Raw genomic sequence first — 16,395 nt, forward strand, 5'->3', positions numbered from 1 at the left:
TCCGATGTTTTCCTCTAAGAGTTTTATAGTGTCTGGCCTTACATTTAGGTCTTTAAACCATTTTGAGTTTATTTTTGTGTATGGTGTTAGGAAGTGTTCTAATTTCATTCTTTTACAGGTAGCTGTCCAGTATTCACAGCACCACTTATTGAAGAGGCTGTCTTTTCTCCATTGTGTATTGTTGCCTCCTTTATCAAAGATAAGGTGACCAGATGTGTGTGGGTTTATCTCTGGGCTTTCTATCCTGTTCCGTTGATCTATCTTTCTGTTTTAGTGCAAGTACCATACTGTTTTGATTACTGTAGCTTTGTAGTATAGTCTGAAGTCAGGGAGCCTGATTCCTCCAGCTCCATTTTTCTTTCTCAAGATTGCTTTGGCTATTCGGGGTCTTTTGTGTTTCCATACAAATTGTGAAATTTTTATTCTAGTTCTATGAAAAATGCCATTGGTAGTTTGATAGGGATTACACTGAACCTGTAGATTGCTTTGGGTAGTATAGTCATTTTTACAATGTTGATTCTTCCAATCGAAGAACATGGTATATCTCTCCATCTGTTTGTATCATCTTTAATTTCTTTCATCAGTGTCTTATAGTTTTCTGCATACAGGTCTTTTGTCTCCTGGGGTAGGTTTATTCCTAGGTATTTTATTATTTTTGTTGCGGTGGTAAATGGGAGTGTTTCCTTAATTCCTCTTTCAGATTTTTCATCATTAGTGTATAGGAATGCAAGAGATTTCTGTGTATTAACTTCATATCCTGCTACTTTACCAGATACACTGATTAGCTCTAGTAGTTTTCTGGTAGCATCTTTAGGATTCTCTATGTATAGTATCATGTCATCTGCAAACAGTGACAGCTTTACTTCTTCTTTTCTGATTTGGATTCCTTTTATTTCTTTTTCTTCTCTGATTGCTGTGGCTAAAATTTCTGAAACTGTGTTTAATAATAGTGGTGAGAGTGGGCAACCTTGTCTTGTTCCTGATTTTAGAGGAAATGGTTTCAGTTGTTCACCATTGAGAACGATGTTGGCTGTGGGTCTGTCATATATGGCCTTTATTATGTTGAGGTAAGTTCCCTCTATGCCTACTTTCTGCAGGGTTTTTATCATAAATGGGTGTTGAATTTTGTTGAAAGCTTTTTCTGCATCTATTGAGATGATCATATGGTTTTTCTCCTTCAATTTGTTAATATTGTGTATCACATTGATTGCTTTATGTATATTGAAGTATCCTTGCATTCCTGGGATAAACCCCACTTGATCATGGTGTATGATCCTTTTAATGTGCTGTTGGATTCTGTTTGCTAGTATTTGGTTGAGGATTTTTGCATCTATGTTCATCAGTGATATTGGCCTGTAGTTTTCCTTTTTTGTGACATCTTTGTCTGGTTTTGGTATCAGGGTGATGGTGGCCTCATAGAATGAGTTTGGGAGTGTTCCTCCCTCTGCTATATTTTGGAAGAGTTTGAGAAGGTTAGCTGTTAGCTCTTCTCTAAATGTTTGATAGAATTCGCCTGTGAAGCCATCTGGTCCTGGGCTTTTGTTTGCTGGAAGACTTTTTAATCACAGATTCAATTTCAGTGCTTGTGATTGGTCTGTTTATATTTTCTATTTCTTCCTGGTTCAGTCTTGTAAGGTTGTGCTTTTCTAAGAATTTGTCCATTTCTTCCAGGTTGTCCATTTTATTGGCATATACTTGCTTGCAGAAGGCTCTCATGATCCTTTGTATTTCTGCAGTGTCAGTTGTTACCTCTCCTTTTTCATTTCTAATTCTATTGATTTGAGTCTTCTCCCTTTTTTTCTTGATGAGTCTGGCTAGTGGTTTATCTATTTTGTTTATCTTCTCAAAGAACCAGCTTTTAGTTTTATTGATCTTTGCTATTGTTTCCTTCATTTCTTTTTCATTTATTTCTGATCTGATTTTTATGATTTCTTTCCTTCTGCTAGCTTTGGGGTTTTTTGTTCTTCTTTCTCTAATTGCTTGAGGTGCAAGGTTAGGTTGTTTATTCAAGATGTTTCCTGCTTCTTGGTGGGCTTGTATTGCTATAAACTTCCCCCTTAGAACTGCTTTTGCTGCATCCCATAGGTTTTGGGTCGTTGTGTCTCCATTGTCATTTGTTTCTAGGTTTTTTTTTATTTCCTCTTTGATTTCTTCAGTGATCACTTCATTATTAAGTAGTGTATTGTTTAGCCTCCATGTGTTTGTATTTTTTACAGATCTTTTCCTGTAATTGATATCTAGTCTCATGGCGTTGTGGTCAGAAAAGATACTTGATACAATTTCAATTTTCTTAAATTTACCAAGGCTTGATTTGTGACCCAAGATATGATCTATCCTGGAGAATGTTCCATGAGCACTTGAGAAAAATGTGTATTCTGTTGTTTTTGGATGGAGTGTCCCATAAGTATCAATTAAGTCCATCTTGTTTAATGTATCATTTAAAGCTTGTGTTTCCTTATTTATTTTCATTTTGGATGATCTGTCCATGGGTGAAAGTGGGGTGTTTAAGTCCCCTACTATGAATGTGTTACTGTCGATATCCCCTTTTATGGCTGTTAGTATTTGCCTTATGTATTGAGGTACTCCTATGTTGGATGCATAAATATTTACAATTGTTATATCTTCTTCTTGGATCGATCCCTTGATCATTATGTAGTGTCCTTCTTTGTCTCTTGTAATAGTTTTTATTTTAAAGTCTATTTTGTCTGATATGAGAATTGCTACTCCAGCTTTCTTTTGGTTTCCATTTGCATGGAATATCTTTTTCCATCCCCTTACTTTCAGTCTGTATGTGTCTCTAGGTCTGAAATGGGTCTCTTGTAGACAGCATATATACGGGTCTTGTTTTTGTATCCATTCAGCTAATCTGTGTGTTTTGGTGGGAGCATTTAGTCCATTTACATTTAAGGTAATTATCGATATGTATGTTCCTATTCCCATTTTCTAAATTGTTTTGGGTTCGTTATTATAGGTCTTTTCCTTCTCTTGTGTTTCTTGCCTAGAGAAGATCCTTTAGCATTTGTTGTAAAGCTGGTTTGGTGCTGCTGAACTCTCTCAGCTTTTGCTTGTCTGTAAAGGTTTTAATTTCTCCATCAAATCTGAATGAGATCCTTGCTGGGTAGAGTAATCTTGGCTGCAGGTTTTTCTCCTTCATCACTTTCAGTATGTCCTGCCACTCCCTTCTGGCTTGTAGGATTTCTGCTGAGAGATCAGCTGTTAACCTTATGGGGATTCCCTTGTGTGTTATTTGTTGTTTTTCCCTTGCTGCTTTTAATATGCTTTCTTTGTATTTAATTTTTGACAGTTTGATTAATATGTGTCTTGGCGTATTTCTCCTTGGATTTATCCTGTATGGAACTCTCTGTGTTTCCTGGACTTGATTAACTATTTCCTTTCCCATATTAGGAAAGTTTTCAACTATAATCTCTTCAAATATTTTCTCAGTCCCTTTCTTTTTCTCTTCTTCTTCTGGAACCCCTATAATTCGAATGTTGGTGCGTTTAATGTTGTCCCAGAGGTCTCTGAGACTGTCCTCAGTTCTTTTCATTCTTTTTTCTTTATTCTGCTCTGCAGTAGTTATTTCCACTATTTTATCTTCCAGGTCACTTATCCGTTCTTCTGCCTCAGTTGTTCTGCTATTGATCCCATCTAGAGTACTTTTAATTTCATTTATTGTGTTGTTCATTGTTGCTTGTTTCATCTTTAGTTCTTCTAGGTCCTTGTTAAATGTTTCTTGCATTTTGTCCATTCTATTTCCAAGATTTCGGATCATCCTTACTATCATTATTCTGAATTCTTTTTCAGGTAGACTGCCTATTTCCTCTTCATTTGTTAGGTCTGGTGAATTTTTATCTTGCTCCTTTATCTGCTCTGTGTTTTTCTGTCTTCTCATTTTGCTTATCTTACTGTGTTTGGGGTTTCCTTTTTGCAGACTGCAGGTTCGTAGTTCCCGCTGTTTTTGATGTCTGTCTCCAGTGGCTAAGGTTGGTTCAGTGGGTTGTGTAGGCTTCCTGGTGGAGGGGACTAGTGCCTGTGTTGTGGTGGATGAGGCTGGATCTTGTCTCTCTAGTGGGCAGGTTCACGTCTGGTGGTGTGTTTTGGGGTGTCTGTGGCCTTATTATGATTTTAGGCAACCTCTCTGCTCATGGGTGGGGTTGTATTCCTGTGTTGCTAGTTGTTTGTCATAGGGTGTCCAGCACTGTAGCTTGCTGGTCGTTGAGTGAAGCTGGATGCTGGTGTTGAGATGGAGATCTCTGGGAGATTTTTGCCTTTTGATATTATGTGGAGTTGGGAAGTCTCTTGTGGACCAGTGTCCTGAAGTTGGCTCTCCCACCTCAGAGGCACAGCACTGACTCCTGGCTGTAGCACCAAGAGGCTTTCATCAACACGGCTCAGAATAAAAGGGAGAAAAAGTAGAAAGAAAGGAAGAGAGAGAGAGAGAGAGAGAGAGAGAGAGAGAAAAGAAAGAAAGAGAAAGAAAGAAAGAGAGAAAGAAAGAAAGAAAGGAAAAAAGGAGGCAGGGAGGGAGGAAGGAAAGAAGGAAGGAAGGAGGGATGGAAGGAAAGAAAGAAAGAAGATAAAGTAAAATAAAGTTATTAAAATAAAAAATAATTATTAAGAAAAAAATTTTTTAAAGAGAAAAAAAGGACGGATAGAACCCTAGGACAAATGGTGGAAGCAAAGCTATACAGACAAAATCTCACACAGAAGCATACACATACACACTCATAAAAAGAGGAAAAGGGGAAAAAATCATAAATCTTGCTCTCAAAGTCCACCTCCTTAATTTGGGATGATTCGTTGTCTATTCAGGTATTCCACAGATGCAGGGTACATCAAGTTGATTGTGGAGCTTTAATCCGCTGCTCCTGAGGCTGCTGGGAGAGATTTCCCTTTCTCTTCTTTGTTCTCACAGCTCCCAGGGGCTCAGCTTTGGATTTGGACCCGCCTCTGCGTGTAGGTCCCCAGAGGGCATCTGTTGTTCGCTCAGACAGGACGGGGTTAAAGGAGCAGCTGCTTCGGGGACTCCGGCTCACTCAGGCCGTGGGGAGGAAGGGGTACGGAGTGCGGGGCGAGCCTGCGGCAGCAGAGGCCAGCATGACGTTGCACCAGCCTGAGGCGCCCCGTGCGTTCTCCCGGGGAAGTTGTCCCTGGATCACGGGACCCTGGCAGTGGCGGGCTGCACAGGCTCCCTGGGAGGGGAGGTGTGGAGAGTGACCTGTGCTCGCACACAGGCTTCTTGGTGGCGGCAGAAGCAGCCTTAGCGTCTCATGCCCGTCTCTGGGGTCCGCGCTTTTATCACGGCTCGCGCCCGTCTCTGGAGCTCCTTTAAGCAGCGCTCTTAATCCCCTCTCCTCGCGCACCAGGAAATAAAGAGGGAAGAAAAAGTCTCTTGCCTCATTGGCAGGTCCAGACTTTTCCCCGGACTCCCTCCCTGCTAGCCGTGGTGCACTAACCCCCTGCAGGCCGTGTTCACGCCTCCAACCCCAGTCCTCTCCCTGCGCTCTGACGGAAGCCCAAGCCTCAGCTCCCAGCCCCGCCCGCCCCGGCGGGTGAGCAGACAAGCCTCTCGGGCTGGTGAGTGCTGGTCGGCACCGATCCTCTGTGCGGGAATCTCTCCGCTTTGCTCTCCGCAGCCCCGTTGCTGCATTCTCCTCCGCGGCTCTGAAACTTCCCACCTCCGCCACCCGCAGTCTCCGCCCGCGAAGGGGCTTCCTAGTGTGTGGAAACTTTTCCTCCTTCACAGCTCCCTCCCACTGGTGCAGGTCCCGTCCTTGTCCTTTTGTCTCTGTTTATTCTTTTTTCTTTTGCGCTACCCAGGTACGTGGGGGAGTTTCTTGCCTTTTGGGAGGTCTGAGGTCTTCTGCCAGCGTTCAGTAGGTGTTCTGTAGGAGCTGTTCCACGTGGAGATGTATTTCTGGTGTATCTCCTGAGAATTTCCTGCTTCAAGCTGGTTCTTTAACTCGATTCCTGACTCGAATCACAGGACCATCCCTTGAGGCCTCACGGGTCCCCAGAGCCGGTGAGCAGTGGAGGCTCCTGATTTCAGCCCCAAACTCCCTGCAGTTCAACCTCCCACTCAACGAGATCCGTTTTAATAGTGATTCTTTTTTGTTTAACTCAGTGAAGATGAACTTACAATAGAACCATTGCTTTGAACTCAAAAGGTATAAAATGTTTAACTTTAGTCTTTCAATCTTAGCTTTTTGTTTTCACATTTCTTTGCCAGTTTTGCTATTCTTTAATAGAAAGACAGTGTGAATGGCTAGACAGACTGGTGGACAGCCTGATCGATAGAAACAGGAATGGTCCCTGAGTGTGTGGGTGTATGTGAAATAGTCCCCCACTCAAGTTCTTTTGCAAAAGTTCATTTGAGGTCAGATATTTGAAACGAGAATTTCATTTTTCCATAGAAACAGTAATGTGATATTAGTTAGAGCCTTGACTCAATGCACAGAAGCCTATGGAGTTCTCAGTGTAAACGCCTTATAATTTTGGTACTAAAGAACTTAAACTCCTTTTAAAATACAGTTTTTGTCAGTTTACCTAGGCCCTGTAGTTCGGGCCTAGGTACCAGGAAGGCAGAGGAGGGCTTATCAGGAGATAACTGGAGATGGTACATTTTTACCCCCATCTCCTCTCCACAGAGTCTGTTTCATAAGACAGGCTGCAAGAAAAAGAAACCAAAGACTTAAAGAAAACCTCCTACCAGGAAACAATATGGTAGTTCTACTAAAAAGGAAATTAATGCTAAAGTGAAACATGAAAACGACCCCTAGATTGGAAAGCAACATTTCAATTCATGTGTTTTTTCTTCCAAGCCCTGTCCCAGTTACCCTCTCAGCATTCCAGTCTTTCTCCCTGGGGTTGCATGAAATCTCTCAGAGCAAATACGCTCTCTCTCTCTTTTTAAAAAAATGCTTTAAATTCATACTTTGAAGATGGAGGTTTGAGCTGAGTATTGCTGTGGAACACTCCCTCTCACCTAGGAGGTGACCAAGGGTCACACTGAGGGTCCTTATAGTTGGGAAAATGCCAAGAGTACCCTCCAAAATGACCACTAATCTCCAAATTTAGAAGAAATCAAGTGGAGAAAAAGGAACACTTTTCTTTTCCTTAAAAAAAAAAAAAAAGGAGAAAAATCTAACCACTACATTATTCTTGTATTTCTCTAGACAGTTGATAGGCTTATTTGTCAACATCAGTAATAATGATATAATAGACTTAAAGAATTTTTAACCTATTTCTGATGTTTACAAGACACCAAAGACTATAGTACTGTTCTAATCAAATTTATGCATTTTCAGTGGGATTTCAAATTTTAGTCATAGGCAATATTTTAATCTCCCTGAATATATATATTCCTTGTACCTACCAGTGTGCAAATAACATAATTTTTAAATGACTTGGAATTTTGAAAAAAATTAAAATATTATTTGTAAAATATGTAAATGGCTATACTTATATCCATTTATTTATTTAACATTATTTAAGAAACACATCATGCTTACTATGTGCTGGGCATGGTTCTAAGTGCTTTATAAATAAACTATTTTGATCCTTATAATAATTCAATGAGATACGTACTGTTATACCATTTGCAGACAGGGAAGCTGAAGTACAGAAAACGGGTCCAACAACTGCTAAGATGTACACTGGAGTCAGTAAAATGATCAAAATACTAATTTAATAAACTTCCATGTAACTGCTTCTTTCCTGAAAACATTCTTTCTACTCCAAGTAACTTGAACCTACACTTGCATCCCCTTCATCTGGGGTAAAAACACCCAGAGGGATTGGGGTCCTGGGTCCTGACATTTGGGTTCCTGATCAATTGTGGGACTCCGTCTGGTAGTAAGTCTGTGATCTTGTAAATGACCTTCCTCAGATCCACTAGCCTCATAAGACATCACTTGCTAGTAGAAAAGGATTTTCTTTGGAGATGAATTTATAACTTTTTCTTTAAGGCAGATTCATTTTACCCACTGGCACAGCAGTTCATTTTCCTGGTACAGAAAATTTTAAATAATACAATCTATCCTCTTGTTGAGTGTCTGCTGCCTTATACAGCTTTGCACTAAAAACCTAACATACGTCACCTCATCTCGTCTCGACTCAATCCAGTCAAATGTGTCACCTACTGACCTGTTTGTCATCTGTGATAGTGTGAAATTCCAGAAGGACATCTGTGCATCTTCCAAGCTCGCTCAGGAAGTCTTCCAGAGGTCATCCTGAGAAGTTTCCTCTCTCAGGGCTGTACTTGTCGGGGCCCCATCAGTTGAGAGCTGATCTCTCTGATGCACCTGCTCTTATCCGAGGACAGAGGGAAGGGCCCTGGATCTGGTTCTGCCAACTTTTGCTTTGTGACCTTGAGCTAGTGCTTTGAGCCTTTGTTTTCTCATCTAGAAATGAGAACAGCAATTTCCATTTCATAAAGTTATTCTGAGGATAGTTGGTAAAGAGCACTTTGCAAATGGCAAAAGATTAAATACATATTAGTTGTTATTGATAGTGATGATTATGATCAGAAAGCAACAATAAATGTCTCCTCTGCTTTGCATCATAGCCCCTTGAAGAATGCAAAACGAGATGACCTATCCCAACTCAGTACGGTTTCTAGCAGAAGGGAAAAGATGCACATTACGTGGCTAGACAGCAAGGGCACAGAATTCTGGCTTAATGAGATGCTGTGAAGATTGTTAATTTCAAACCCATTCTTTCAGGATTAATAGAGAAAATGGATTGTTGTCGAACATCAAAGATTTCCCAGAAAGAGGGCACCATCTTGTGGTCAGTGGAAGAACTGACAAAAACAAATGTCTAAGAATCACGGAGTTGGAGAGCCAAGGTTGTCAAAATTGTAGTTCCCAGGCCTACCCTGGAGAGTCAGATGCAGTTGGTGAGATGTGGGACCCCAGGTAGGTACTTGGTAGAGCTCCCCGTGGGATTCTCCCCAGGGGATTCTAATGTGCAGCCGGGGTTGATAACCGCCAATCAGGAGGTCTTTCCCCTGACCACACAGAGTTGGGCCCATGTGGGACTCCTGACTCCTCACCAGGGCACTTTCCAGAGAGTAGAGGCTGCTGCTGTGATGCACACCAAGGCCTCTTAAGGGCCTCCCTGCCGCCTCCGAGAGCCTGTTCCTCTTCTTCCTTCCTCTGCTTCTCCTCCTTCCCTAGACTCTCCTGCCTTCTCCACCCCTACTACAGCAGACTAGCTAACCCACCAGTGCTTCCTACTTTGCAAAGCACTCGCTTCTACCCTATCATTTCATCCACAGCAATTCTCTGAAGGTGTGATTATCTTTACTTCCTAAGAGGAAATGGAGGCTCAAGGTGACACAGCCTGGAAACATGTCTTCTAGACTCAATTCTTGTGCTAATGGCCTTGTCTGCCACAGCAGTACTAATAATAGCCCCCATTTATTTTTTATTTTATTTATTTATTTATTTATTATTTTTTTTGCGGTACGCGGGCCTCTCACCGTTGTGGCCTCTCCCGTTGCAGAGCGCAGGCTCCGGACGCGCAGGCTCAGCGGCCATGGCTCACGGGCCCAGCCGCTCCGCGGCATGTGGGATCTTCCCGGACCGGGGTACGAACCCGCGTCCCCTGCATCGGAAGGCGGACTCTCAACCACTGCGCCACCAGGGAAGCCCAATAGCCCCCATTTATTGAGCCATTGTGGACCTTGAGGGCTGGGATAGGAAAGATGTGGGTGTAGGGGCATGGACAAGGGGATTGCTCCTTACAGCACCATAGGGGATGGCAAAGAACTGGAACATGGTAGTTGGCAAAACTTTGAAGTATCAATCAGCACGATCATTATGTAAAAGGAGGTATTATCACCACTAGTGTTTTTGTCTGATGAGAAAACTGAGTGTCAAAAAGATGAACTAACTGGAGGCCACTGGGTATCTATCACTAGGGGAATGAATGGCTAAGGAAGGTGGACTCTGCCCTCAAGGGAATCCTCTGCAGGGTCAGAAGCAACGAACCGTGTTTATGTATAGCATCATGGACAAGGCTCACATACCACTGAGGGAAAATTAGAGTTAATACCATTAACATAAGTTTGGAAACCCACATGCAAAATTACACTAAATATTTTTCTAGGGCACACAAAATCTATATATACTTATGGAAATAGATTAAAGAGAAACAACATACACTAGAGTGGATGCTTATGGGAGGAAGGAAATGAGATTGAATATGGTGGATGAGAGAGGAAAATTAAAAAGGCTGCCTCCCATGGGCAAATGATGTCAGTGTATCATAAACTGAGGCATATGATCAACATAATTTGATGCACCAGAGGTCCCTCAAAAGAGAGAAGAATGGAAAATATTTGGGGCAGAATCATCGGAAATTCTCCAGCATACTGGGACTCCAGGGAGGTACAAAGACAACAGACATTTTTGGGATTGGCGATGAGGGTTTGTAGAATGTCTATTCGGAGTGGGACAAATGGGACCTAATTAAAATTAAAAGCGTTTGCATAGCAAAGGAAACCATCCACAAAACGAAAAGACAACCTACAGACTGGGAGAAAATATTTGCAAATGATGCGCCCGACAAGGACTTAATTTCCAAAATATACAAACAGCTCATATAGCCAGTATCAAAAAAACAAACAACCCAGTCAGAAAATGGGCAGAAGACCTAAATAGACATTTCCCCAAAGAAGATAAACAGATGGCCAACAGGCATAAAGTCAAGCAGCACTAGCTCAAGCACATGCTTATCCTGACTCATAAGGAATCCAGACACTTCGCTCATCCAGTGGGGTAGGGATCCAGAGGCAACCTGACAGAAGGGCCAGCGGGGCAACAACAGAGCACTGGTTAGGAGTCAGGAGTGTATTTGAGACTTTGTATTGCTATAGCTTACATAACCTTGGACAAGTCACTTAACATTATTCTTTGGGCCTCATCTACGAAGTTTTTCTCTGTGAAGTTCTGATATTTATAATTTGATTGAATAGTGTACAGATATAAGTGGCCAATAAACGCATGAAAAAATATATTCCATATATTGAGCAAAAATGTTCAATACCTCATTAGGGAAATGCAAATCAAAACCACAATGAGCTACCACTTCACACTGCTAGGATGGCTAGAATTAGAGAGACAGGTAAAAAAAGTATTGGCAAGGAGGAAGGGAAACTGGAACCCTCATACATTGCTGATGAAAATGTAAAGTGGTGCAGCTTTGGAAAGTAGCTTGGCAGTTCCACAAAATGTTAAACATTTAAAGTTACTGTATAATCCAGCAATTCCACTCCTAGGTATTTACCCAATTGAAATGAAAATATATGTCCCCCAAAAAACTTGTACGTGAATGTTCATAGACAGCATTAGCCCCATAGTGAAACAACCCACATATCCACCAACTGATGAACTGGCACACATGATGTGGTATACCCATACGATGGGTAATTATTCAGCATTTGAAAGATGAAGTACCAATACATACTACAACGTGGACGGACCTGGAGCACATTATGTTAAATGAAAGAAGCCAGTCACAGAGGCTGCATACTGTATGATTCTCTGTATGTGAAATGTCCAAAGTAGGCAACTCCATAGAGACAGAAAGTAGGGCCTAGAGGTGGTGGCAGGAGTGAGGAATAATTTTTGATGGGTACAGGGTTTTTTTCTAAGGGTAGTTTCAGGGGGTCTGAAATTAGATTGTGGTCATGATTGCACAATTCTGAGAATATACTGAAAACTACTGAACTGTACACTTCGAATGGTAGAATTTTAGGATATGTGAATTATATCTCAATAAAGCTGTTAAAAAATCGTGTACAGATATTCACTAATCATTCATCAATTCATCATTTACTTGCTGTCTACTCTGTGCCAGGAGCTAGGCACACCGAGGTGAATGAGACAAACTCCTTCGCTGTGATGGGCTCCTGATCTTTTGGGGACAACAAATGAACGTAATGTAGTAAGTGCCAAGAGAGCAGCTTGCCCAGGTGTCCTGGGAACACTGAAAGCACTTAAGTCAGCCAGGAAGTTTAGTAAAAGGCAGAGAAAGGACAGAGCAACAGATGTTGTATGCTGGGGAAGAGGTGCAGGGTGACAAGACCCATCCCTCCTGCCCAGGAGATGAACTGAGTGTGGATACACAGTGCTAATACACAGGGCAGAGTGTGATAAATACTATGAGAAATTACTAAGTGGAAATTCTGGAAATTCAGAAGAGGGAGATATAACGACCTGAATGTTATTCTTCTGAATGGTCAGAGAGAACTGGGATGTAATGTGGTCCTCCCAGACTTAACAGTTCATCTTTAGAACCCAAAATTCAGGGTGCATGGTGTGAAAACTGCCGATGTCATCAAAACATGCCCCTTGTTTTGCACTAATAACCTATCATATTTTTACCAAATTCTGTAACATGAAGAATATTAAATTCAATTGCTAAAGAAGCATCAGTTGATTTCTGTTGAGTAGAGTAACATAGTCTACAGAATTAAAAATAATTGCTTATACCTTTGTGGTACTGACATAATTTAACAGCACAAAGGTAATCCTCAAAGCATGATGAGGTAACATTCAGTTTGGGGCAAAATAGACACCCAGCGTATGGGTGAGCTCCACCGTCACGGTGGAATCCCTGCAGTGTAACCCATGCTGTGAGGAGGAAGAGAAGAAGCTGCTGGGAGATGGCGGGAGAGGAGCCCTTCGGGGGGCAGAGGAGAGGGGCAGGACAGTGATACTCAGAGCTGGGGTCAGAGCACCAGATAGAGGGTTCCAGGGTGGCTTTCTGATGCCAGCTGAGAGCAGGTCCTTCTTCCTGCTGGAACTGGTGTGACAGCTCCTAGTGAGGCCCGGGGCCCAGCTCCTCATTCGGGGCTGAACTGGGTCTGCAGCCTGGGTGTGGCCTCCAGACTCACCTTGACACCTGTCTCCGGAAGAGCTTTCTCCTCCAAGGCTCCGGGCCATCCCCAGATTGTGCCCCTGAGTTTTAGCCCCTTCAATTCTGCCTCAAGGCAGAAACTGTGCCCCGGGGTTTCGAGGCTGGGGAGAGGGTGTCCTCACACCTGTTCTCTCCCTGCATTCACAGCATGCCTCCGCCTGCTCGTCCTCTGCAGAGCACAGCTTCCGGTTCCTGCTTTCCTTCCTCCTCTTGCCAAGCTCCGTGGGAGGTAGGACGGTCCGGACCGGGACCAGGAGACGCCGGCTGGCTTGAGTCCCAGCAAAGCCCAGAGCCTACGGACCTTGGTTTTTCTCACTCTTCCAAGGGGGCTAGCTTGCTGTTTGGAGTCAGACAGACCTGGGGTTAAGTGCCTGCTCTGCCTGTCAACGGCCGCGTGACCCTGGTATGTTCCTAACCGGGAAAGGACACCTATCTCGCAGGTGTTCTGGGGACGAGCACATGACACAGCCGGCATCCGTCTGATGGTAACTGTCGTCTATAATGGTCCTTCTGAGAGCTGTGCTGGGTCACAGGGACGCCCATTCCTCCCCATTTTTCAGGCTGACACTTTAGTTCCCTCTGAAAAAAGAGAGAGGCGACCTGAGGAACCTGCCCATGAACTTGGAGGCCCAGATGGTAGCCGTTGTCACCCCTGCACTCCTGCCCCCAGACCCTGGGTGGGGCAGCCCATTTCCACCTTCAAGCTTCCTCCTGCGGATCGCTGCCCCGAGTGTTTGTGTTTGTGCTTCTTCTGCAGCAGCGTAAGGAGGGCCCTGAGTCCCTCCCCAGCACAAACCTCCCCCTGTGGGGTGGGGCTGCCGAGGAGTGCGGCCAATTGGCCCTGTGATGCTGTGAAGAAACGGCCTCCTTCTCTAAGCTGAGTCGTGGGCTCCACTGAGAACCTAGGATGAATGCTCAGAAACCTCTTCTCAAGGTAACGGAAACGCGGCCAAGTTCTGCACACAGACCCTCAAGGCCATTGCATGGATTCTTGTGGGGCCCATGGACACCACATTAAGGACCTGTCAGTCATGGTCACTCCATGTGTGTGTGCAGCAGCCTATTCCAGGAAGGGAAGGGTTCAGAGTGCTTCCTGCTCTCTGGAAGGTAACAGGTTCAGGGTGCCCCCAGCCCAGGCACGGCTGCTGGCGCTGCTGAGGGTGCAGAAGAGACTGAGGTCCTGCACTGCTCTCCTCCCAGGGAGGCCAAAGGCCCTCGGCCACCCAAGAGGCCCCATGAGGTGTCCTGCACGTTCAGGGAGAGTCTGGCCTAGTGTCAACATTATAATCAGCAAATTGTAAGTAAAATATTACATTTCTTTAACACTATTTTCCTTACAGAACTTTCAAGCATTAGAATAAACCACTGATGTTGTTTTCTAGATGATGGTATAGGATCATTTATATATTGTTCCCCAAACCTGTTGAACCAGCAGAATCACCTGGGAAGCTTAATACAGATTGTTGGACCCCACCCTAAACTTAATGAATTTGAATCTTCAGTGGATGGGCCTAGAAATCTGTATTTCAAAGTGCTCTCAGAGAAACTGTGATTAACTAAAATTGAGAAACAAAGACAATACCTTTAATGTTCCTGGAGAAATCAAATACTCAAAAGTTACATACCCCAAATATTTTTAGTGTATTTATTAGTTCTACCACATTTTTCTATAACCTAAGGCACCTTTGAGAGGTGCAAAAAACACAGTAAGATTATTTAACCGAAGTAAGAGAAAATAATAAATTAGATTTAAATAGGAGTTAAACTAAATTTGCCTGGTAACCTCGTACATCAGATTTCACTGGAGCAGTTCCCACTCTCTTATATTCCTCTGTGTCTGTCTCTCTCTGTCTCCCTCCTCCTCTCTTTATTCCCATAAGTGGATTTGGGGTAATCTTAAGTTGGACCATTTCATCAAAATGACCTTATAACAAGTATTTTAAGAGGACCTGGGTGAAATCTCTCACTCAATACTTGTGCTGGGTGAGTACAGCAGCCCTGACCCTTATATTTGTATGTGTGGGGGGGTGGGGGAAGTGTGGAGGGAACAGTAGTTAACAAATGACTATAAAAATAAACAAGAAAACATCAGGGTCTTAAGTGCTGAGACAAAAAAGAAGGGTGATGTGATGGAGAGTGCCTGCGCTCTCCCCTCAGTTGGGGGGTCAGAGAAGCCCTCTGAGGAGGCAGCATCTGAGTGGAGCCCCAGATGACATGGGGACCAGCTGTGTGACCCTCTGGGGAGGGCATCCTAGACAGAGGGAAGCTATTGCCTCCCTAAGGTAGGACCATATTACTGATGTGGGAGGAAGAGGAAGAATATCTGTGAGCCCACATCTAATGACTTTTTTTTACCCATTAGGCAAACACTTTTATTAAAACTCCAATGTATCTGGAATTCTGAGAAGATGCTACTATAATGTCCCAGCCCACCTCCCGTGGAATTTTTTAGTCTGTCCTTGAGAGTGATATGGTGAGCTCTCCCTCCTCCATCTATACTTTCTCCCAACAGGCCCTCCTCCTTGATGACCTCTCCTAAAGGCCACTTCATCCTCTTCTCTCTATCCTTTCCCCTTGTTTCAATGGTACAAAAAACTATACCACTGAACAAAATGCCACCTCCCCCAGGAAGCCTTTTGCAATCCTTCTAAGGAGAATGAATGAGAACCAAAAGTCTTTTACTCCATTCTCCCACACCCCTTCTTGCATTTCTCCAGCAGCTCCTACTTCATTCTGCCCTGGGTTGTATGACATCTCATGTTTACACATCCCTCACCCCAGTACATGAGAAAGGCTCAAGAATAGGGCCTGGGGGCTTTCCTGGTAGTGCAGTTGTTAAGAGTCCGCCTGCCAATGCAGGGGACATAGGTTCAAGCTCTGCCGGGAAGATCCCACATGCCCCAGAGCAACTAAGTCCGTGCGCCACAACTACTGAGCCTGCACTCTAGAGCTCGTGAGGCACAACTACTGAGCCCACGTGCCACATCTACTGAAGCCCGTGCGCTCTAGAGCCCGTGCTCCGTAACAAGAGAAGCCACTGCATTGAGAAGCCCGTGCACACAAACGAAGAGTAGCCCCCGCTCGCCGCAACTAGAGAAAGCCCGCATGCAGCAACGAAGACCCAACGCAGCCAAAAATCATAAGCAAAAATAAATAAATTACAAAAAAAAAAAAAAAGAATAGGGCCTGGGATTTATTCATCTCTGAGCTTACCCCAGCTGGGTCTGCACGGGCATCTGCACAACATAGGACCCCTGGCTGGCAGAATGCAGTCATCCATCAATCCAGCGTCACGGAGCAGCTGAGCTTTGCTCTCCCTGTGCTGGGTTCTCTGGAGGGATGGGAAGGACCAGGCACAGCCCCTGCTCCTAAGAAGCTTAGAAATCCATGGTTGGGGCGGGACAGGCACGACCAGCATCCTGAAAGTACTACCAAGGGGCAGTGGTCTCCAAACTGGGGGGAGTGCAC

General features: G+C 43.8%; 1 protein-coding gene across 2 annotated transcripts in view; it reads left to right on the forward strand.

Moving 5' to 3' along the window:
* AFG1L (AFG1 like ATPase) overlaps nucleotides 1-11,805 on the forward strand; it is a 226,869-nt gene extending 215,064 nt beyond the window's left edge. Inside the window, exons 14-15 of one of the 2 annotated variants that reach the window (XR_009558727.1) lie at nucleotides 8,724-8,918; nucleotides 9,508-11,805. Coding sequence is in view for 1 of the 2 variants with exons in the window: in XM_060283444.1 (XP_060139427.1) it covers nucleotides 8,724-8,729 (6 nt within the window). In the remaining variant the exon portion in view is untranslated. Of the gene's footprint in view, nucleotides 1-8,723 lie in introns of both variants that reach the window. The other variant, XM_060283444.1, reaches the window with a different exon arrangement.
* Nucleotides 11,806-16,395: the final 4,590 nt, after the last annotated feature.

This window comes from Globicephala melas, chromosome 14 (genome assembly GCF_963455315.2).
Source record: "Globicephala melas chromosome 14, mGloMel1.2, whole genome shotgun sequence".
Taxonomy (NCBI): domain Eukaryota; kingdom Metazoa; phylum Chordata; class Mammalia; order Artiodactyla; family Delphinidae; genus Globicephala; species Globicephala melas.